This window comes from Erpetoichthys calabaricus, chromosome 1 (genome assembly GCF_900747795.2).
Source record: "Erpetoichthys calabaricus chromosome 1, fErpCal1.3, whole genome shotgun sequence".
In the NCBI taxonomy this organism is placed as follows: domain Eukaryota; kingdom Metazoa; phylum Chordata; class Cladistia; order Polypteriformes; family Polypteridae; genus Erpetoichthys; species Erpetoichthys calabaricus.
Genome location: NC_041394.2, coordinates 80,612,076 through 80,637,168, shown reverse-complemented (window position 1 = coordinate 80,637,168; position 25,093 = coordinate 80,612,076). Strand labels below are relative to the sequence as shown.

Here is a 25,093-nt window from a genome sequence, read left to right as displayed (position 1 = left end):
TTTTGTGGGTATTCGCTACTTAGAGGTTTCTACCCATTTGTACTTGTTTTGCATGAAATTCAGTACAACACTTTTTAATGATTGACCATTTACACTTTCTTGATATTATATTCCTAGGCAATATGTACCCATCATCCAAACTGTTTTGGGCAGATTTGATGTAAACACCCATATTTACCTTATGTTTTAAATTATGAATTAAACTATAGTATTCACTATCTATGTAAGGACTGGCTGACTAAAATAAGATGAGCAGTTAATTTAGTAGAAAGTCATTTAGAAAGTAGATATTCAAGTAGAATATTCCCTGAAAATGAAATACAGTATATCCACATACAGTAGGATGGAATTATAAACCCTGTTCATTTAACAAGCTATCGTTAAGTTGGGGCCCCTCAGAGTAATCCAGTCAGTAGCTCCTGCTATGATCAGTAATTCAACCTATTGATAACTTTTATGCCTGTATCTATTAATTTTGCAAACAAACCAAACCTCAACTGTGTAAGCTCACTACAAAAAACAATTATAAGAGAAATTTTTGATTACATATTGTACTAGCCTGTAAATATATTCCAAAACTAAAGATAAGCTGCCACAAACATTGATTAGAGTGACTTTAGGGTTTTGCTGAGATTTAAAGACTTAAACTACAGTATAGACCTTCAAAGTAAAGCATACACGAATAAGCAAGTTATTGAACTGCATGCAAACATATATTATGCATGATTAGACATTTATAATATATATTGCATACTCACTTTGTTTACAGTATATATGAAAAGCAAATGTTTTGTCTCACCTGGATTGAACTGGTCATAGTACTAAGAGCAAATATAGTGGCACAATCCTTCACTGTTGACTGGCTATCAAAAGCACCCTGAGTGTCCATCAGCACTACAGCCACCTGTACAGAACAAAATGCAAAGTTGCAGAATTTATTTTCACCAAGACAGGCATTGGCCACACCACCATGTCTGAAATGCACTTATATATATGAGACAATAAACGGCACAATATTAGGTAAACTAGGCTAATAAAGCGGCAAAGAGGTGAGTTGTATTTTTTACATTCATAATTGCTGGTATTGATTTTGTGTAATACTGCAAAACTGCACAAAATATTAGTTTCTCGTTTAATAAATGTTAAGTCTGTTTCATGTATAAGCAAGGAATGAATTTCAGGAAGGAAGTAATTATATTAATATACTGCAATTAACAATGATATTAGGGAAGCAAACTGCTGCTTATAAAGTAATAAAGTATTATTGTACATCTGCAGGGAGACAGTGTAAATAATAATGACTAAGACGGTTTTGGTTAACAGCAAAAATCTGGAATCAACACACCAATATCCTACAGAACAGAATTCACCAGCTACTTTTGTTATTTGCACAAAACAATAACATTTCTAGTATAAATTATGAACTTTGCAAAGAAAAATACCTTAGAGTGTGAATGCTTAAGTTTCTGTTGCTATACCGGTACTTCATTTCAGATCTTTTCACAGAAACGATCAAATTGCACCATGCTGACACTGTGATTCTGTACCAAAGGCTGGAAATATCAACCATCTGTATTAACAGAACTACCTCCAAGATTTCACAGCACCAAGGAACATTTTTCTATATTTGGATAGTTTATACACTGTTAGTACCCCACACATACCTCTTGTTGAATGCAGATTTTTATTATTGCAGCTACTCAAAATCAGCAGATTATGAATTGTACTTTTTCCAAAGATACTTACCTCTAACATACACCATTATACATTTCATTTTATTATGTATTCAGTCAATGGGTACATAGTGCAAATGGTTTTATACGAATGTAAAATTAATTTGTTTCTTTGGTGCTTCATTCTGGTCAACGCAGAGAAACATTTAAATACACAGTACATGCAGTTTTATCAGGAATGTGCAACTACTTTGCAAACTTCATACAAAGAGTAGCATACATTCATTTTGATAATAGTCAAGGACCATGAGCATGTTTCCAGTTTTTTAATTTACTTTTATAAAATACAACACCTTTTTCTTGTTGGGCTTCTCCACCACAAATATTTCACTCCAGATCTGAATTCCTGTTGTCTCTGGCTCAGAACCTCCCCGCCAAGAAAATCCAGATAAAGGTTCATCTTCCCCACCAAGCCACAAGTCAGCCTCCTTCTGCCGAAGAAATACAAAAAAGAAGAGGCATAGAGTTATTTTTGGTATAAATTATCCGAAAAACATGAAAAGCTGAATTTTCAAAATATATGTCAGCTATTAAATCAAAAGCAGTAACTGGCAAATGAGGTAGTGACATTAATTATGTTCTTCTCATTGATAACCTCAAATAAATGTTGCAAAGAGGACAGACCAAAGTCTTGAATTGATAAAAAAAAACTAATTTCATAAGCTATTTATGCTTCTCTCATTTAACAATGTACTAATGTATGCATTTTCTTAGTTAAGAGTCATTCCATGTCAAATCAACCAAAGTCCCAAGCACTTCGGACTCAAAAATTTTGGAAAAACTACCAAGTGTACTCATGTTAGTCAGGAGACACTCCGTAATTTTTTTTGATGCAAGATCAATACTTTCCAAGATTCAGCCAGTTTACTGAGGGGGTGGGGTGGGGGTGGGGTGGGCGGGGTGTCAATTTTATCCTGCCTCATTTTTTTAAATGAAATTTCACAAGTCCATGGCTGAAGACATAAAACACAGAGCAGGCTCAGACTTTGCATGCTGGTATATTAATTGATATAATATGTGAAGAAATTAAAACATTTGGTCCAGATGACCCTGCATGGTCGAAGCAGCCCCTTGAAATTGACCAAAATTTAATTGGAGTTTTTGGTTTAGCTATGTTTAGTCCTCAGAAAGACATATTTGTAACCAATATATCCTTATTCAGAAAACTATACAGTATAGGCTTTCTGAAAAAGCAATAAACAGAGAATAACTGTATCAGGGTTTGAACAGCAGACCTCTCAAATCCAAAAAAACACTTTGGATTTCATTTTCAGAGCACCCTAACGGCATGTGGGAATGTGCAGATAATTTTAAAAATATTTTTCATTTATTCTACATTGTCCCTTCCTCCTCAAAACACTAACCTTACTTTTCTTATGCAAATCTTTCATGCTTATTTTCCATCCTAAACATAGGCTGAATGCTCCATGTGTCAATAATGGTAATCATTGAGTTTTCAATCAGTAAGTTATCAAAAATGTCAAACTTCTTTCATATCAAATGACAATGTCCTATTTCATGAGGCTGAACAGGGAATGTGATTCTTTGTGGCCAAAAGAGTACCTGGTACTAGAGAATACTACTGTTATATCCCTACACAAGATGGCAAACACAAAGTCAGCTGGGTGTCTGGTGAAGACAGTTAACTGACTGACTGAATATTCACCACTGAAGCAGCAGCTGGGATCCTGCCCTCACACGATCACACTCCCGATGAATTAAATGCGTCCCTCACGTTAGACCAGTGTCCAACTGGAAGCTATGTTGGGTGCATGTATGATAAAAAAATGCTGGATTGATGTTGATTCGTGAGAAGAGTGAAATGGAATTGGGCACCTACAGACTATATTTGTTGGGTGCCATTACAGTGTGTCATTGCACTGCTTAGTACACATAACAGTCAGTGAGAGGCAGTCCCTTCTTGATCTCAAAGACAAAGATGCCCTACACTCTGCACTTAAATTGAAACAGAAATTAAATGGGTCACATTCCTGCTGCCGCAATACCAAGATGTTCACATTTCATTATAACTAGTGTTGTATTTAAATAATAAATCAAGCAGCTGTTGTTCATGTGTTGTGCTTAATGTGTCTTTGGTGATTTATTTTTTCCCCACTAATTCTATACGTAAGTTAGTGATGAAGAACTTGATGATTGTCATTACTGACAAATGGGGAGTTTAATCCATGTTTAGAATGGAATATAAAAAAAGATTCACGTAAGAAAAGTCAGGCTTGTTTTTTGATAAAGAAGGGAGCATATAGGATACAGGAAAATAATTAGAAAAATGTCTGGGCATTCCCACAGTGCATTAAGCTGGACTGAAAATTTGACCCCAATTTTTTTTTTTTCACATTTGAGAGGTCTGCTGGTCAAACCCTGATGCAGTTTGTTTCTTTATAACCTTTTGAAAAGCCCTGTGAAGGTATCTAAAAAATTTCAGCAGGATGCATCAGTTAGAATATGCTTTCTGAAAGCAAAAGACGCAAAATATTTTTCCCCCATTTTTGAAGGTCTGGTCTTACCAAGTGGTGTCATCTGGACCAAACATTTTGATTTTGTTAAGTATGATACCAATAAAGGTACCAGTATGTAAAATTTGAGCCTGCTAGGTGGTTTAGTACTTGAGATATTGTCTTGTGAAGTTGATGGAAAAATAAAGCCATGTAAAATTTGACACCCCTTCTACCCTCACAAAATTGAGACGAAGTATGTGGGATTTCTGGAAAAATTTGTTGATTTGACATAGAATGACCCTTAAAGATATATTTTGGATGGTTACAGACTACCAGTTTTAACCATTTTTTACGCTTTAGCATTTAGTAGACAAAACTAATTTATAACCTAGTCTACACTTAAGTATACAAGTTGGTTAAATAAAAAATATTCTTCACTAATACATGAATTCTATGGTGGACCTGAAGTGCAATGCACAAAAACAAATGAAATCATGCAAACACAAATCGGAAAACACAAAAACAAATTGGAAACATAAACACAAATCAGAAAAATCAAATACAAACTGGAAATGCAAAAACAAACCAAAAACTGCAAAAACAAGTAAGAAAATGCAAAAACAATTCAAAATACATAAAAACAAATTGAAAACAAGTGACAAAATGCAAAAACAAATCAGAAACAACAACTGTGCAAACAAATTGAGAAGCATGAAAGAAAAAAGAGGGGCACATAAGCCAAATCAAAGTGGAAAATACAGTGAAAACTAAACATTCATCATGATTTAATCCAAGCTTTTCAATGAGTGGTGTGGTGGAAGTGAGAATGCTGAAAGGTAAAAGAGATCTGTTACATTTTTTAGGTATTTTTATATAGTGTAAATTGGCAGAAATTATAATGTTTGCATAACTTCACGCACTTTCTGCCAGAGCAGTTTTTAAAGTATTACAACCATATTTCAGTATTTTTAATTGGTAGTGAAGCTATAACTTAATGCCGACAGCACTCCGTGTTGAGAAACATTTGATACAGCCATTATTTTTTTGCACTAGTATACACGCTACTGACATGCCACTTTAAGCCAGAATGCTGGGATATGGCCCTAAAAAATAACGTTTGTTTCTTCAGCTCATACATGCCACACGGCTCCGTCTCACTTCGCTCACCCAAGGTCACACATGATGCTCACCAAAGGCCAAACATCTAAACCAATGAGCTTTAGTTATTGGGGATTGTGCAGTCAAAAGTGCAGTGTCTGCGCTCACGGGGCTGCTTTCATAGATGGCATCTCCAGGTTTTTCCACTCCTTGGAACAGTGCGTGTCCACTGGAGGAGAGGGTCCCTTTACATTCGGACTTAGGGGCACTTTAATAGTGTCATTTCTGGGTATTATTCATGGATTAAATACAAAACTACAGTAATCCCTCGCTATATCGCGCTTCGCCTTTCGCGGCTTCACTCCACCGCGGATTTTATATGTAAGCATATTTAAATATATATTGCGGATTTTTCGCTGCTTCGCGGGTTTCTGCGGACAATGGGTCTTTTAATTTCTGGTACATGCATCCTCAGTTGGTTTGCCCAGTTGATTTCATACAAGGGACGCTATTGACAGATGGCTGAGAAGCTACCCGGCTTACTTTCTCTCTCTCTCTCTTGCGCTGATGTAGGGGGTGTGAGCAGGGGGGCTGTTCACACACCTAGACGATAGGAACGCTCATCTAAAAATGCTGAAAGATTATCTTCACGTTGCTATCTTTTGTGCAGCTGCTTCCTGAAAAGACATGCTGCACGGTACTTCGCATACTTAAAAGCACGAAGGGCACGTATTGATTTTTTTATCTGTCTCTCTCTAACTCTCTCTCTCTCTGCTCCTGACGAGGGGGTGTGAGCTGCCGCCTTCAACAGCTTTGTGCCGCGGTGCTTCGCATACTTAAAAGCAAACAGCCCTATTGATTTGTTTGCTCCTTTGAAGAGGAAGATATGTTTGCATTCTTTTAATTGTGAGACTGAACTGTCATCTCTGTCTTGTCATGGAGCACAGTTTAAACTTTTGAAAAAGAGACAAATGTTTGTTTGCAGTGTTTGAATAACGTTCCTGTCTCTCTACAACCTCCTGTGTTTCTGCGCAAATCTGTGACCCAAGCATGACAATATAAAAATAACCATATAAACATATGGTTTCTACTTCGCGGATTTTCTTATTTCGCGGGTGGCTCTGGAACGCAACCCCCGCGATGGAAGAGGGATTACTGTATTTCACTTTGTGGATTTCCCCACAACAGTTTGTTGCAATAGCTCTTTAAATTGTTTCGGTCCCAGATCCGGTGTGATTCAGGTATTTTGCTGTATATTTAGTCATAAACATTTTCAGTGTTTGATATCACCATACTTAGAAAGCAAGTATGAAAAGAGCAAGACATTACTTTTTAAGTATAACAGTTTTATGTTAAATCCCGAAGTCTTTCATGACTATCTTCATACTTTAGTCTGGTCACTCTTTTAAATGCTACCACAAATGAAAAGAAAATGAGAAGCCAGATGGCACAACATCATAAATCAATTATGGGATACAGTGACACCGAATGTCTCCTGTCTATTTAGCTATTTTTTTAATGACTGGACATAAAACTTTTATATACCTGGTGGAGATCCATTTAAAAGATTAAACACATAAGTTTGTCGGCATGACGTAATGCTGAGAACGTGACGGCAAGCAAACACTCATATGATGCCAGAGTGTTCTAGGATACATATAGCCAACCAAAAGCAATCGTCTGTGATATATGCGACAATTTATTTATTTGTTTTTAAATGCGATTTGTTAGTTGGCTGATTTTAGACCAAACTATTATATCAGATATTGAAACATCACATTTGCTCTGCTATATTTGCAGTAGACATGTCAAATTTCTACTGGATACAACCCCATTTACTGATGAAACCCAAGTTGGCTCTGCCAATGCTTTGGCCAAGAGTGTTCGAAGTTATGCAAACGTTATCTTTTCTGCTAAAGTATATAACAATACCAGTTCCACGACAATACTCATTGAAAAGCTGGGACTGGATTGTGATGAACATTTAGTTTTCATTTGTTTATCTGATTCCATTTGGGTTATGTGCTGCTCTTTTTGTTTCATGCTTCTTAGTTTGTGCAGTTGTCATTTTGCTTGTGTGTTGTTCAATTTGCATTTGTTGTTTCCGATTTGTTTTGCCGTATTCAATTTCTTTCTGCGTTTTCTCATTTGTATTTGCATGATTTAATTTATTTTTGAGCATTGCACTTGTGGGCCACCATAGAATTCTTCCTGGTAGATGTCCTCAAGCATATAGGAAGAGACCAGTTTCTGAAGTTTTTGGGCATTATGCAAATTTTTCAGCCATCAATATTTGCACAGGATAAGCTCAAGTGAAAGCAATAATCTTTATAATAGAAATGTTTTGTTTGTGCTTCTAAATTTATTTTGTATAACCCCCCCCCCAAAAAATACAAATATTAGTGTTCTCTTCCAAACAACCAATCACATGGCTGTAACTCAGTATATACAGCATCTAGATATGGTTAAGTAGTTTATCAATCAAACATCAGAACAGGCAAAACATTTCATCTAAAAAACGTTGACTGTGATATGAATGTTAGAGCTGGACATTGCAGCTCCACCACCTCAGAAACAGCATCCTCCCTGGAATTTTCAAACACTATATCATACTCTTCTCTATAAACTGTACAGACTAAACAAGAAAAACTTACATTGAGTGGCAGTGGCACCTTGTAAATGAGAGAGGATCTGAGGAGAATACCTAAATGCGTTCAGACTTAAATACTCAGATAACAGCATGACAACAATATTGTGCTGCAGGACATTTCTGAATACCCAACGTATCAAACCTTAGAGCAGATGGGATAGAGCAGAAGACAACCATGTTTGGTACCACTCCTCTCATATAATAACAAAGGGAGGCTACAGTCAGCATGTGATTATCAAGACTGGACAACTAAAGATTTCAAAAATGTTGCTGGATTTGGATTTCTGTTCTAACATTCAGATGGTTGAGTTAGATTTAGCAAAACCAGTATGAATCCATGGATCCATCCTGCCTTGTGTCAACGGTACAGACTTGTGGTTCTATTCTAATGCAACTAATGTTTTCATAAATTAGGCTTTTAATAGCAACCTGAACTCCACAGCATACCTAACCACTGTTGCAGACTAAGTAAATGCCTTTAAGGACACAATCTGCCCATTTTCAAAAACCTGTGGCATGATAATACACAGCACTACAAAGCAGACATCATTTCAAGCCGATTCCATGAAGATGACAGCAACTCCAGTTTTTTCCAATTGCCGGCACAGTCCCCACATCTCATTGCAATGGAGCACCTTAGGAATGAGATGGAACAGGAGGGTTGCAACTAAAAAATCTGCACAAACTGCATGCTGCTATCAAGTCAGAACAGATCACAGTCAGTCAGTCAGTCATTGTCCAACCCACTATATCCTAACACAGGACCACAGGGGTGTGCTGGAGCCAATCCCAGCCAGCACAGGGCACAAGGCAGGAACAAATCCCAACCAGTGTGCCAGCCCACCGCAAAGCACACAAACACACCCAAACAACAAACACAATTTAGGATCGCCAATGCACCTAACCTGCCTGTCTTTGGTCTGTGGAGGAAACCGGAGCACAAAGAGGAAACCAACTCAGACACGGGGAGAACATGCAAACTCCACGCAGAGAGGACCCAGGAAGCGAACCCAGGTCTCCTTACTGCGAGGCAGCAGCGCTACCACTGCACCACAGTGCCGCCCACAGATCAAAGTCCAGAAGTGATATTTCCAGCACCCTGTTGAATCTATGCCTCACAGATTTCAGACTCGTCTACAAGGCAGAAAGGGCCTGGCTCATTAACAGATTGATGAACACCATGTATTCAGTGATAACCTTACTGTATTAGCCCATTGAATCAACATATAATTTTGTCGCTTCGCCTTCAAACTGCTGCCAGAACAGAACTGTGAACATTAAAGTTTCTACTGAAATAAGAAAGGATAAAATAGTAAAATATTTATATGTCAGTTTTATAAAAGGCACATATGCAGATGATGAAAAGGGACTAGAGGATAGAAAATGCTGAAAACGCAAACAAAATTCAGAAAGATTTGCTCAATCTTTAAAAACTAAGTAAACATTTATAAAATATACCTTAATATAGAAAAATGTAAACTGCTGCACAAAATCAGTGACACAACAACAAACCTCTGAAAAGGATTTGGTTTACAGTAGCATAACATTCTTATCATCCAGGCAATATTAGGTCATACTGTAATAGCCTCTCTGAATAAATCAAAGGTAGATGTATTCAGATACTGTAATATGTAGTGAGACTACATTACAGAAAAGGCACAGCAATTCTAGAGGATGTGTGGAAAAGAACAACCAAGTGCATCCATGGACTTAAAGACATGTCATTTTCTGACAATCAAGAAGAAGATGAAAAAGTAGAACAAGTTAAATTATTAATAAAAGATGTCTAAAAAAGAAACTATGTAATAAAAAGAATTGAGGCCATAAGTTTCTATAATTATAAATATTTGCTTTTTTATTAACCAAGAACAAAGAGATAGGTGTATCTACTTCATACACACACACACATACATAATATATATATATATATACATATACATATACATATACACACACACACACACACATATATACATATATACAGTACTGTGCAAAAGTTTTAGGCAGGTGTGAAAAAATGCTGTAAACAAAGAATGCTTTCAGAAATATAAATAATGATTGCATTTTGTAAATTGATAACAATAAACAAAGTGAGCGAACAAAAGAAAAATCTAAATCAAATCAATATTTGGTGTTATCTATCTATCTATCTATCTATCTATCTATCTACTAACTTTTGCCTTCAAACCAGCATCAATTCTTATAGGTACACTTGCACAAAGTCAGGGATTTTGTAGGATTCTAGTCAGGTGTATCATCAACCAATTATACCAAACAGGTGCTAATGATCATCAATGTCACACATAGGTTGAAACCCAGTCATTAACTGAAACAGAAACAGCTGTGTAGGAGGCTTAAAACTGGGTGAGGAACAGCCAAACTCTGCTACCAAGGTGAGGTTGTGGAAGACAGTTTCATGTCATGGCAAGATTGAGCACAGCAACAAAAAGACACAAGATAGTTATACTGCATCAGCAAGGTTTCTCCCAGACAAAGATTTCAAAGCAGACTGGGGTTTCAAAATGTGCTGTTCAAGCTCTTTTGAAGAAGCACAAAGAAACGTGCAACGTTGAGGATCGTAGACACAGTGGTCGGCCAAGGAAACTTAGTGCAGCAGATGAAAGACACATTAAGCTTATTACCCTTCGAAATCGGAAGATGTCCAGCAGTGCCATCAGCTCAGAACTGGCAGAAACCAGTGGGACCCAGGTACACCCATCTACTGTCGGAGAAGTCTGGCCAGAAGTGGTCTTCATGGAAGAGCTGCAGCCAAAAAGCCATACCTCCGATGTGGAAACAAGGCCAAGCGACTCAAGTATGCACTAAAACATAGGAACTGGGGTGCAGAAAAATGGCAGCAGGTGCTCTGGACTGAGGAGTCAAAATTTGAAATATTTGGCTGTAGCAGAAGGCAGTTTGTTCAACGAAGGGCTGGAGAGCGGTACAATAATGAGTGTCTGCAGGCAACAGTGAAGCATGCTGGAGGTTCCTTGAACGTTTGGGGCTACATTTCTGCAAATGGAGTTGGAGATTTGGTCAGGATTAATGGTGTTCTCAATGCTGAGAAATACAGGCAGATACTTATCCATCATGCAATACCATCAGGGAGGTGTATGATTGGCCCCAAATTTATTTTGCAGCAGAACAATGACCCCAAACATACAGCCAAAGTCATTAAGAACTATCTTCAGCGTAAAGAAGAACAAGAAGTCCTGGAAGTGATGGTATGGCCCCCACAAAGCCCTGATCTCAACATCATCGAGTGTGTCTGGGATTACATGAAGAGATAGAAAGGATGTGAGGAAGCCTACATCCACAGAAGATCTGTGGTTAGTTCTCCAAGATGTTTGGAACAACTTAGCAGCCGAGTTTCTCCAACACCTGTGTGCAAGTGTACCTAGAAGAATTGATGCTGTTTTTGAAGGCAAAGGGTGGTCACACCAAATATTGATTTGATTTAGATTTCTCTTTTGTTCATTCACTGCATTTTGTTGATTGATGAAAATAAATGATTAACACTTCCATTTTTGAAAGCATTCTTTGTTTACAGCATTTTTTCTCACCTGCCTAAAACTTTTGCACAGTACTGTACATATTATACATACATACACACACACACATATACTTGGGGATTCCACCCCCTGCTTGCTTCACTCGCTAACCTCCAGGTTTGTTTTTCTGGAAATACAATTTAAAGAGATTGTTTTTTTCATTGGAATTGTTACATATGCATTATGTTCATTTTTATCTTAAAACTTCAGTAAAAATAATATTTGGATTTAACTTTTCTGATATAATTTTTTATGGTCTTCCACTGTTAAATTGTTGTCTGCTGTTATCTCTTTCTTTACCTCTGATTCGTTTATTTCTTGTGGAAGTTAAAATTGCTGCATCATTAAATCTTCTGCTTCTAACATTTCTTTGATGTTCGAAAGAGCTGTTTGTTCATTCGACTTTTCAGATAATGGTCCTTTGAACGCTTCCCACAATTTAAAAGCATCAACTTCACCCGTCATAAGTAAGTACACAAAGAAGTGTCTTAATTTGTCAGGCATCATTACAGAAGTGGCATCAGACATCATTTCAAACATATAGTCGTCCGAATTACATAACCCAGCTGCTCGTGCCTCTTCTTGAAAGGCACCATAAGTAATTCCATCTATTTAGTTAGAACATCTTTATACAACGTTGCTCCTTTTGATTCACGTAAGAACAATTTTAAATGAAACCATTTGATATCTTTTGGTCATTCATTATTTAATGCAGCAACACTTTTGGAATCAATTTTTCTTGGATGCCACACTCTTTTTTGTTTCTGCCATGTGTAATGTTGAGGAATTTGCGCATACGTATATGCTTTTGCATTTACATCTGTTTTATTAAGTTCAAAATAAGTCAATAATTTGTATTTCTATTTTTCACTACCTCTAAAGCTTCTGCTCCTTCGCCCTCTTTAAATTGAATCATATTCTGACCTGGTAAATGAATCAGTAATAATTCAACAGAATGACTTCGACCATGCATTGGCAATTCCATTAAATGCTACCCGCTTTCCATTACACTGATGTACCGAGTATCTAAATATGCTTCGTCCTGAGACTGCTCTTTCGATAAAGTTATGCATACTCTATCGTGCCCTTTATAAATGTACTTGTAGATGTACTTAATACTCATAACCGATGCACAATACTCGACATTAATATGACAATCAAATCGATTGAGCAAATGCAGGTTATATGGTACAATCATTGAATTATCGAGCATCACAATTTTACCATTTTTCTTTCCATAAGTGTGTTTTTTGTGATGATTATCTCTTCAGCGATAAGCAGGAAAGCCAGCCTTAGTCATATCTGTTGTTTGAATGAACGCCTTTGGAAATTTCTTTAAACGCTTTTTGTCTTTTGAGTCCCAACATACTGAATCTTTTAAATGTGATCCGTGAGACATGTGTTTAATAACTTTGTACCACAATTCAGGATAGGTTTCTCTGTTTGGAATTTCAGCACAGACATACTGATCTACATCATAGGCAGTTAATAATTTATTTTGCAAAGTAACCGATAAATACATGCGAGGCAAACCCCATTTTTGAAATTCAATCATGTAAATGTATGCTCTGATTTGACCGAACACCGTTTCGAGTTCATTCAATAAAAATAAGACTTTCTGATAAAACAATCTACTTATGAAAGTGGGAATATCCAGAGCCGATGTAGCCGGTATCATTGTTCTCAAAAAGCTGCGGATTTCTGGCCATTGTGGATCGCATGTCATTGTAATAAATAAATCTGGCTGACCAATAGTTCAGGATATTGCCATTGCATCATGATATAACTGTTGCAATGCTCTTGGACTACTTTGATATGATGATGGTAATATTACTGCTTTACCTATTTTGAATTTGTCTGAACTACTGATATTTGAATTTTGAACGTGATCAATGAGACCTTGCATATGTTCCGTTCTAAGTTTTGCTTGATTCGATTTAATAAAGACGAGACGTTTAGCTTCGACTTTTAGATATGCATTAATAATGTAATGTTGCAGATCTTTCTTCTTCGCTTAGTCATTGCTTACTTTCCTTATTATCAGAATTTGCACATAGATTATTATTATTCTTGTTTGCATTTTTTGGGCATTGTTTTCTCTCCATGCTTTTGGGTCTCGTTTTGACGCGCTGCTCTTTCTTCTTCGCTTAGTCGTGGACATGTCATCTTTAACTTATAAATTGCCTTCTTCCCTTAGTCATTTTTGAAGTTCTATCCAACAACTGAGAGGTTAGATGACCGTGATCTTGTTTGAAAACATTTAAGTAGGGCATGACTTGCCAAGGTCACCGTCTCATGGGACTTGCTTCCAAAGGATGTCAGTATGACGTGACTTGACCGTGTTGCGGGACATGAAAGTGTCTCTCTGAAGTGTCTCTCTATATCTCTCTTCTATCTGTCTCTCTTTAAAAGATCACATCTCGTCCCAAGTTTTTTTTTTTTTTTATAATAGAGATATATAGAGGTTTGGGGCACTCTGACAGCTTTCCCCTAGCATTGTCAGCCCTGGTAAATTGTGATGGGACACTAACCATGCTGTTTTAACCCCTGCTGCACATTCATCTCTCTCTTTCTCTCTCTCTCATTACTACAGTGTTCTTCTGCATCTGTCACACTGTTTTCTGTTTAATTTGTGCTGTCTCTCTTCGCCCTCTCTGCTCTTCTTGCACTTTGTCAATGCAGTTTTGACCAGATGTATTTGTGAGTTGGCTTGAAGCTAATAAGCGTGTGACTGGAATCAAAGCTGAAGAAAGGAGAGCTCTTTCTCGCTGTTTTGTGAGCTCCAATTTGCCTTGACATGTGCCTATCCATTTTCTAACAGGATAGTATATGGCATTCCCAAAAATCAAGTGACCAAGTTCACCATTAGGGTCTTGACCCACATACATTTTGAATAATCCAAGTTGAAAGAAATAGGTTTAATATACATACAATTTTAAGTCTAATTAAGCCATATTTTACACAAATTGATGAATAATTTTTTTTATCTGTATCTTAATCCCATTCATTTTCCGAAATTCTCTTTGAAAGGTCCAGTTACCATCATTGTCTAACACAGGGGTGGGCAAATTCATTCCTGGAGGGCCGCAGTGGCTGCGGATTTTTGTTCCAACCCAGTTGCTTAATTAGAAAACAATCCTTGCCAATAATTACATTTCATGGCTTGTTAGTGCTTTAACTCTGCTATGTCAAGTCATTCTCATATCCTAGATTTTTTTTTCCATTCTAAGGATATCATCCAAATACTTTGAAGTGTAAAACGGATGGGTAATTCTCAGTCCTTCACTTTTTTCTCTTCTCTTTCCTTCCAAGTATTTAATTAAACCAAATAGTGCACGATAAATACACACAGGTGTAAAGGGTAACAAGCAAAATGGATAACTGCGGGTTTCTTTTGTCATTTGCATCTTATTGCTAATAAGGAGCAATTAAAAACCAAGAATGCAGCTGTTTAAGCTTTAAATAAGCAATAAGGGTTCATAATCTTAACGAGGGAGATAACTAAAATGAAGCAGAAGTGTTTCTAGAGCAATAGGTGCTTCTTATTAAGCAATTGGGTTGGAACAAAAACCTGCAGCCACTGCAGCCCTCCAGGAATGAATTTGCCCACCCCTGGTCTAACATGATAAAAATCTGGTTTACCTTGGACATACAGTACTACCTATATCATCATTGCTGCTACATAATATAGCTTTCATTTCATATTTTAAGGGAAGGTTAGTAAAACTGACCACATTTCTTTTAGAAAAGTTTCTAACTTACATTTAGTAACAAAAATTTTGTTGTTTTGGGAAGCTTATAATTGAGGCACAATTATTCAAATGATGCAAATATATTATTGATCTAAAGAAGAAATCTAAAGAATTTCTAGTAACAATGTCCACGTGTACAAATTTGCTTATTTTTGGGAAGGAAGAAATATATGTTTGTCTTCTAAGGCAGCAATCGATGGGGTCATCTTAAAATGCTTGTGTCATTGACACCATATTCTGAACAAGTACTAAACCACTGCTTTGTCGAAAGTAACTAGTTAAGACTAGTGTACAGGGAAAAGAGAAAATTTAGAGCAAGACTTCCTTTCCAAGGCTAACCAAATCAGTATAATTTAAGTTCTTTCTGATTCTTTCCATAGTTTATTAATATTTGCAAAGCAGTAGTACAGTTGAGAGCTAGCTAACCATCATTCTCCCCTCTGCTTTAGGTCCACTATTTTTATTTTTATGTGTTCTTTTTTGAACCAAATGATCAAAATAGCAACTGTATTTAAAATACACATCTGTTGATGTATGAAGGACTATAGGATGTCAAAATTTTGGAATGATATTTTAACAATGTTAATTCTCACAGATGACATAGAATGTAGACTGGACCATGTTAAAGTCTTGTTTAACACTTTCCTACAGGCTAATAAAATTAAACCTGAGAAGGTCTTCAAGTCTTTGTACAGTTGTGATTAATAAGTATGCGATTTGAGAAAAGAGAACTGATAACATTTAAGATGACATGAAAAACTATTTACAGGAAACAATATTCTCTTATTCAAGGTATTCTTGGAACTCTTAACAAAAATGAAGTATGGAATTAGTGATGTAAAATACTATATCACCGGCATTAAAAAAAACATTTTTGCTTAAGTCGTTCACTTATATTTTGCTGAATCGTTGGCTGTTTATAGAAACAGTCTGCAACCGGCTCAATTGCAAGTAAAAGTGGTAATGATGGAAAGCCCTGTATGGCTCCAGGTTCTAAAGTGAGATAATCAGAATTTATACTGTTTATATAAACTAAAGATTGATGGCTGAAGTAGAACAGTCAAATTCATGCATATATATTGGTTTAAATCTGGAGATTGGACTAATAAATTGAAAGTATAATTCCATTTATCTCTGCATCAAGAAATAACAAGACCTCAAGAAGCCCCGTTGCTGTTGGGGTATTCTGTATATGATACTGACAATATTGTAACGATTCATTGGCAAGTGACTGCCTTTAACAAACTAATCCTAAAAAATTAAACATGGAGGCACGTTCTCTATTGCTACAGATTTGACCAAAAACTTAACATCACTCTTTAGTAAGTTTTTTTTTCTTTCTTTTTTTTTTAAACTTCTTTTGGGGAATGGTTAGACAAACAACTTCTCTTTCATCCTTGTATAGTGGAAGACCTGTTCTGGGAAAATCACCTACCGTACCACAAACCTTTGAAAAAATAAGAATTATTAGAATGTTTGATATCTCACGTAGTGTACTATTGTCACATACTAAATAGATCCATTCAAGAAATAGGATCAAAAGACAAGTGCATCAAGTGACTTCTACAAACAACTCATAAAAGCTCCTGGCTACAAGTTATTTCACTATCTGAGCCAGAAATAGGTATAACTTCTCTGAGGGTTCAAACAGTCTGGCTCTGCTAAAGTGAGATGAAACTAAGGAGGATAGAAGCACAAAGCACACAGAATCTCCAGTTTCAAATATTAAAAATGTCAGTTTATCTGATGTGTGATATAAAAAAAAGAAAATATAATGGCCTTGAAATTTTTTTATTTTTGTGTCACCTTTTGGTTACTATAATTACTCGGTATAAATAAACAACTGTACTTAAAAACTGCAGTTAATTAAAAAGAAAGTAATATTACTACAAATGTATGTTTAAGTAAAAAGGTTTATTGAATTCAACAATAATTGAAAAAAATTTTTAAAAAAAGTGTTAAGTGCACAATTTATTTGCATTCCTGCTAATGGTGATGTCAGGTTATAGTTTTTAAATTATTCACACTTGACAGATTAGTTGTTTCATGGTAAAAATTAAAATTTTAACATAACATTTGATTAAACATGAATCACTTGCCTTTCTAGACATGTAGCGTAGCATAAAATCAAGCAGGAAAGACTTGCCCTTACGGAAAGCACCAGCAACAGAGACCACAACTACATCAAGGTCTCGGACACCATCCTGAAGCAGGACACTCTCCAGGGCCTCTATGTCCAATTCAAAGGTGTGGTCTTCTTTATGTACATTCACAATCTGGACTGGCATGGGGTGCATCTTTGCCCTCTCTGTCATCAGCACTGAGAATGAATATATAAGGAGGAAAATTAGTACAAACTAGTATTTTTTTTTCTACTTATCACAATTATGAACCAAAATTTCCTTCCCGTCAGTTGATAGAAACCTTAGTTGATTTATATAATATAAAACTAGAAAAATAATTCTTTACAAAGAACATAGCAACGCTTCTCCAGAATTTGATAAGAACTCAATGTTTTTCTAAAATGAGTTTGCAAGGGCTCTGCCTCTGTTTCATTTACCTTTTAATGTTTTAATATACATGTATATGACAAACTATTTTATAATGGGCCTTTTGTTTACATACCTATATGGCCTGGGTAGGGGTAGAAGTTTTAATGTTGATTATGATTTAAAGCATTTTAAATTTTTTGTTTTCTTCCTGGAAAGTTGTAGTTATTGTATTTTTCATTTAATCATGTTTTCCATGCAGTGCTTTGGCATTTAAACTCAATAAAACTTAAAAAAAAAAAAAGTACAAATAAACCTTACAGCATATGGCAAAGAGTTATATTAATACACCTGCTTTCTGAGTCAAGGTTATTCTACCCAATTTAAGGCAATTTGAAAATTAGACTAACTTTTGTTGCATGTGTAGCTTTAATATACAGTGGAACCTCAGTTCACGAACGTCTCGGTACACGTACAAATCGGTTTACAACTAAAAAGTTCACCAAACTTTGCCTTGGTTCATGACCACACACTCAGTATACAAACAAGCCAGTTTCCCTTTCGGTTTGTACATGTTCAGTCTCTCCCTGTGCATTTCCTGTGCAGCGAGCAAGACAGAGAGAGCACGACACACACACACAGGCAGCGCGAGAGAGACAGACCCGCACACACACAGGCAGCGCAAGAGAAAGATCACGCGCACACACACAGGCAGCGCCGCGCACACACACAGGCAGCGCGAGAGAGAGACGCGCGCACACACACAGGCAGCACGACGCACACACACTGGTAGTGTGAGAGAGACACGCACACACACACAGGCAGTGCGAGAGAGACGCACTTACACACACAGGCAGCGCGAGAGAGACACGCACACACACAGGCAGTGGGAGAGAGACACGCACACACACAGGCAGCGGGAGAGAGACACACACAGGCAGCGGGAGAGAGAGACAGACGCACACACACAGGCAGCACAAGAGAGAGACAGACGCACACACACAGGCAGCGCGCGAGAGAGAACTGGACGCATAAGGTAGGAAGGCAGTTAAAGAATGCACTGGGCTTGATTTTGTTTTCACTTCTGTTTACAGTGATCGGTTCGTAGCGTGCATTGTTGCAATGTTACTTTTCTTGGTGGCTTACTAAATTACGTTTTTTTTCAAATGTTCATTTTTTTCCCTGTGCTTAAAACTCATTAAAAAAAAGTGTTTTTAGCCAGCAGTTGGTAGCGCTATAGCGCGAACTATTGCAGTGTTAGTTTTCTCTGTTGTTCAATGTTTTTATATTTAGTTTACTGTTACGCTGTGCATTCTATGGTCTAATTAACTATATTTGTGCTTAAAAACTTTAAAAAATATATATATTTACATACAGTTCGTATGGTCTGAAACGGATTAATTGTATTTACATACAATCCTATGGGGGAAATTGCTTCGGTTCATGACCAAATCAGTTTACGACCAGAGTTTTGGAACGAATTATGGTTGTGAACCGAGGTTCCACTGTACTTGGCATTCATAGCCATTCTCTTACTATTAAAATGGTAAAAGAAAAAAAAAACAGTAAGATTAAATTTTGTACTATAATGCATATTGTCATCCTGTTCATTCACTGTATACATGTTCAGACTAGCTTTAGAAATTCTTCCACGGTATTTAAACCCCCAGTTGTTGTGGATCTACAAAAACAGAATAACACTGAGGTCTAAAATTTGCCACAAGAATAGAAACAACACTATTAGTGTTTTTTCATGATTTAAACTAGGGCTGGGCGGTATGACCAAAATTCTATATCACGGTATTTTTCAAAATTATATCAGTTTCACGGTATTCAACAGTATTTTTTTCCCCATGCATGAGTGGATGTTAACCACATTTTCCACTGCAATTACTGTAGTAGACTGGCTAAGAATAACCTATTCCACTGTCATGAGAATTGTACATTGCACAAAAAAAAAATTAATGTGCACACAAGTATTAATACAGGTTTGCATAGCCCCATAAAGTGATAGTTTTCAAGGGGGTGGCACTAATGACGAGAAGGAATCACATTGCATTACAGTTGCAGTCAAAATATAGACCCTTTTTATTGAACAAATTTTGCAAACAACTTAAACTATAATTTTGACATCAAACTTTTAACCATCCAAAGAGGCATTTAGACTTAGTAAAATATTCAGAGGTGTTTGTCAAAAGTTGTATTGCACGGAACATGTCTTAGAAAAGGAATAAAGAGTATATATTTTTTGTAAACCAACTACACTTTCTGTTAATGTTATCAATCTCTGTCCACTGACACGTTAGCTATATGGATTGTAATGGCGTTGGTTATCTCGATCCACCGCTTGCTTTTTTTGTCGTAGTCAGTACCTCTAGCAAATGTGTCTACAAGTGACGTCTGACTCGAGTGTCTGATCGCTTTTTCAGTTTTACCGGAGGACGTGGAGGGTGCCAATCTTAGTTCCATACATTCATGGTACTCCAAAGCATGTTTGTGGCTAAGGTGGTGCAGCAAATTGCTCGTGTTGCCGCCTCCGGCACTTTACTTTCAGCACTTCCAGTTTGAACCACGCCATATATCATACTGCTTGTTGTTAATGAAGCAAGTGTGTACACATCCTTTCCTGTGATATCAACTAATTACTTTTATCTATGCTTTGTTGTGCATGAAAGGCATGTTTTATGAAATCTTAACTTTTACTGCTTCTAAATGGATGTATTTAGAAAGTTTTACAGGTTTAGTTTCATATTTGCTCTGGTACCCCATTGAGCACAACTGTAAGATGGTGGGGTAAAACTTACTTTTTTTTCTAATAAATTATTCTTTAGTTATAAAATTAAAAGGAGAAATTTTGGTATTTTTCAAATCTATTTTTTTCTTTAAAATCATGGCATATATTAATTTGCCACATGAAATTGCACTCTTAATTAAAGCATATTTCATATATTTTAAAAAATAACTAGACTGTTCTTGTGGTTTATAATGGAGCTAATGGGTACAAGGGTCCCAATGTAAAAAAAAAGCCTTAAAACTTGCAGAAAAGATCCATTTTCAGGTCAAAAGTATTACTGAGTATAGAGCTACATGTTGATATTAGACACATATTACAAAACAGAATATCTATTTCATTTTAAGAAGGGCAAAAAGCAAACATTGCTGTTAGATTCAGCCATTTCAAAAGGAGACCGGCCTTGTGTTTCACTATGCCACACATCTTCCTCTGTGGCAACATTTCAGAGATAGGGATGTGGGTTCACCTTGAAAAGTCATTGCCAGGCGCCATTATTGACACTGAAGGTTGCTGCCCAGATGTGAATTGCTGTCTCTGTCTCTCAGACTGCACTGTCAAAATTTGTATTCTGTTTCAGAGGCTCCATAAATTTTTGACTAAAAATAGTACCCTCGGGGATTTCTGGTAAATGTGGCTATATACATATCTGCCTTGCAGAATTCATGCATTGGCAAGACTGACATCATTAGTAAACCACAGGTTGTGGGTGGCACAATTGCCATGGCAAAAGAATGACAAAGGAAATCAAGATAAAAAAGATTTTCTATATTAGTATCTTCAGACTCATGTCAAATTAAAAGAAAAAAAAAAAACAGCACTGAATAATATTGTTCATAAATGGCTACTAGGTGAGTAATCAGTAGACTGGTGTAATTTTATGAAGGTTCAATCTGATATCAAACTAATAATGAACTTTTATTATTAGCCTTCAACAGCATATGCTGCTCAGTTTAGAACTGCTTATACAAGTTTTTCTCTCAAATTCCATTAGCTCCATAAGCATGCTCCTAAATGAGAAAAAGTGTGCATCTCCTCCTTTAGGAGGTACATCTCATACACACAGCCAAGTCCAAGCAGTTCTCATATCTGCAGACTGAATTAGTGAATGTCAGCCAGAAAACATAGGAATATATTTATAGCCTCCTTAGAGTTACATTTTTTCTCAAAAAACATGTAAAAAGTATTGCATTTTTTGGCTTGAAAAAAAAATACTTAAAGAGCTAAAATCCATTGAAGAAGAAAAAAAAAATCAAGGGAGAGCGCGAACGCAGTCCCCTACTAACACAAATTATGCAGTTGAGTTTCCTGCATTTGGGGAAATCGCAGGGGTCAGCACACCCGGAGTGCAATGGATGAGCTTCGCCCTGGGAGAACCACCTTAGTGATCATGGTATCATATTTTGCTGCTTTCTCACATTGCTTTCAGAAACTGAATTTCCCCTTGGGATTAATAAAGTATCTATCTTTCTACTGTACAATGCACAAAACACTAAAAGTACATAGTCAGAAGTATACAAAGTATAATAAAGATACCAATAGTAATAATGAATAATAATAAAAATAATGCTAATACCTTATATACTGTCAAAATGTGTTGTTTGTGCATTATATCTTGAAGCACAGTGGGATACACAATCAAATGTCACAGTCAAGACAGTAGTAGTGTGACTCCTTGTGAATTTTCTTTCCAGACTAATGAGCTTTCGAACAGCACACTGAACATGTGCGACAGACACGAGCATAATTTTCAGATTCATCAGAATTGCTTTCAATTTCACTGTCCAGTTTCACTGCCTGAAGACAAATTCACTTGGTCATCACTGCTGTATTGCTGTCAAGAGCGTGCAACACCTGGGCTGCTGAAAATTTGTTTCTTCTGAGATGCCATTATGAGGCTAGGAGGAAACATGTCTGCACCGTTGCCTGGGTAACACTCGAGCCTGTCACTTACGCAAGACACACCTAGAACATTTCCCGAACAGTTATCCTCGGGTCTAACGCTTGCACAAGATGTATCTATAAATCCTGCCCGAGTGACGCTCGAGACCAAAGCTTTTAGCACTGTTTTTACAGCCCAACTAACACTCGGGTCTAACGCTAAGAAAAAGAGGCTAATCCATTTTTCTGCTTTCCACTATTTCCTTTTTACTGTTGTGGGGAGCAAAACCAGAAGCAGAACACCCATCTCAGTAGTGCTGGGCACAAAGCACAAATACATACACAACACTCACTTGGCCAATTCAGACTTGCCATTTAACCTTTAATTCAGATCTTTGACTCACAGAAACTGCAGAACTATAGAAAAGTCCATTGGGACTTATGGAGATTAGAAAGTACAAACTGTACTGTACCATAAGCCTGCTTTATGGTAGCAGTGACAGTGTGCCATTTAGAAGTTATAATAAAAATTAAAATAAATAAATAAATAAAATTGCATGTGTTGGTTCAGGAATCTGTCCCTGCCTTGTATCCACTGTGGTAATAAAGGCTCTGGCCCCAGCAACCTTAAACTGGATTAAGCAGGCAAGGTACTGATGAAGGTACTTACCTACTATGCAGAATTAATGAACTAGTAAGTGTGACATTATTATTTGTGTATAAAAAATATTTTAACTATACATTCTCATTAGATTTTGCTGCTTTCTCACATTGCTTTCAGAAACTGATTTGATTGGATATGAATAGTACTAAGCCTTTGCCATGTTCTCTGCCTTCTCTGCTGTTATAGCACTTGGTCTGCCTTGAAGTAGATGTGCCATTCGTGGAAGAATAACTTTAGGGTAGCATGGCATTCATCTTAAAGAAATAGCATAAAGGCTTAATAAATGTCAGAAACCTGTTCAGGCACACCAGGAAACCAGATAAACGTCAAGTGAACAACAAAATGTACACTGAAATATAAGAATTGGTTTAGGAAAAATACTGAGATGGTCAAGTAAATAATGTACCAGAAGAAAGGTTGATGTAATATACAAAATGTACTGAAGAATGAATAAGAGATGAATAAGAAATTAGCAGATGTCCTATAAAAGAGAATGGACAATTGTTATATGCACAGAAATTTCAAGGGTGGTATAAGAAGAACCAGAATATAATACAGTAGACTTGTACTGTATATAAATCATTTGGGTGTAAACCAATGAACCAACCAGAGTAAAATGTATTCATTGATTGACACTGTATGTAAATTCAACAGTTTGTAAAATGAACCTTTATTCTTTGTTTCTCTGATCATTCTGACCATGCCGTAACAGACTGCTTCTAAAGAATGCTCCCTCCAAGGCATTTTGCCGAGGAGTCATTAAAAGATACAATGAACAGCTTTTCTCCTGCCTGATTACTGAACTGTCCTGTTAGAGGATGTTTCTTTCTTTAATAAGATGTTAAATTTCTACCACACATTACAAATCTACCCCCTTCCAGCTACCTTGTATTCATCAAAAACCTTCACCAGTGAATTAGTCTATTTCAGAACAGGGCTGACATAGAACAAAATAAAGATCATCCAGTGTATATTGATTTGTACTGTATAGCATTATGAAGCAAAGCTCTGATAAGGTTTGAAAGTTATGTTCTGTGCTTATGCTATATGTCTTTTAGCCACAGTAAATTGGTGATCACTGTAAAAAACATTGGGCTCATAAGTGGAAAGATGCTTAATAACAGCAAATTCAAAATTAGATATAGAAATCTATTTGATTTGTTGCACAATATATATTGTATTCATCTGCTGATATCTATATCAAGATATACATTGAAGTAACAGATATATACTGTACATTAAATAAGATAACATATAATCCAGTTCATGGTGGAATGAGCAGCACACAAGTATAAATTTGTTTTGGCAAATATGATATTGCCAATTACAGTACATTATAATTCTGCTGCAGTGTTGCATATTATTCCTTCCTTTAAATGTCTGAATGTTGTAAATTTGCGTGTTAATTCACTAAGCCTTACACATTGCCTGGAGTAAATATCTCTGCCACACTGCGCAGTTTATGGAAAGCTACCCTGCGTCTCCTCGTTGCCTGCCAGGCTGTCTGGAAAAAATTATTCCATCACATGGCTGCCTGGTCATTGTCTTTTTAGCAAAACACAGGAGTTCCAAGTATGCAGCAATATTTACTACAGTGAAAATATTTAAATAAAAATAATTGTTGACGAGTTGAAACAGGGAAAGCAATTTAATATCAATAAAACATCGGCCTATATGTTACACAAGGCATATATAAAGTTATATTGAAACAAATTATACTAAGGAAAAGGTTGTGTTGATAAATTTCCTTTGTACAGAAAGAAAAAAACATTTCTAAAAGGTCTTCAATTGTATTTTACTGAAAGGCAAATCAAATTGGAGGAGAAATGACAAAAAAAATCATGACTGAGTCCTTAATGCCACTGATAAGAATTGTGGATTTAAATTTGGAGCAGAAGCATTGCCCACTTGGAGTCTGCACATTTTCCTCATGTCTGTAGCTATTTTTCTCAGGCTACTATGGTTTTCCTTCCCACATCCCAAAGACATTCAACTTGGGTTAACTGGCGACTCAAAAATGATCCAATA

The 25,093-nt window shown here is 36.5% G+C and overlaps 1 protein-coding gene, 1 long non-coding RNA gene and 1 other non-coding gene across 3 annotated transcripts in view; all 3 read right to left on the bottom strand.

Moving 5' to 3' along the window:
• The window catches only part of LOC127529374 (uncharacterized), a 262,990-nt gene that overhangs the window by 224,665 nt on the left and 13,232 nt on the right, over positions 1-25,093 (bottom strand). The window lies entirely within an intron of this gene.
• The window catches only part of atl3 (atlastin 3), an 83,457-nt gene that overhangs the window by 55,553 nt on the left and 2,811 nt on the right, over positions 1-25,093 (bottom strand). The window contains exons 2-4 of the mRNA XM_028802764.2: positions 17,340-17,560; positions 2,027-2,164; positions 800-904 (exon numbers count right to left, since the gene is read on the bottom strand). Coding sequence (XP_028658597.1) covers positions 800-904; positions 2,027-2,164; positions 17,340-17,555 — 459 coding nt within the window. The 5' untranslated portion in view covers positions 17,556-17,560. The remainder of the gene's footprint in view (positions 1-799; positions 905-2,026; positions 2,165-17,339; positions 17,561-25,093) is intronic.
• LOC114669498 (U1 spliceosomal RNA) lies at positions 21,774-21,933 on the bottom strand. The gene has a single exon (XR_003719077.1). It is a non-coding gene; the product is annotated as a U1 spliceosomal RNA (small nuclear RNA).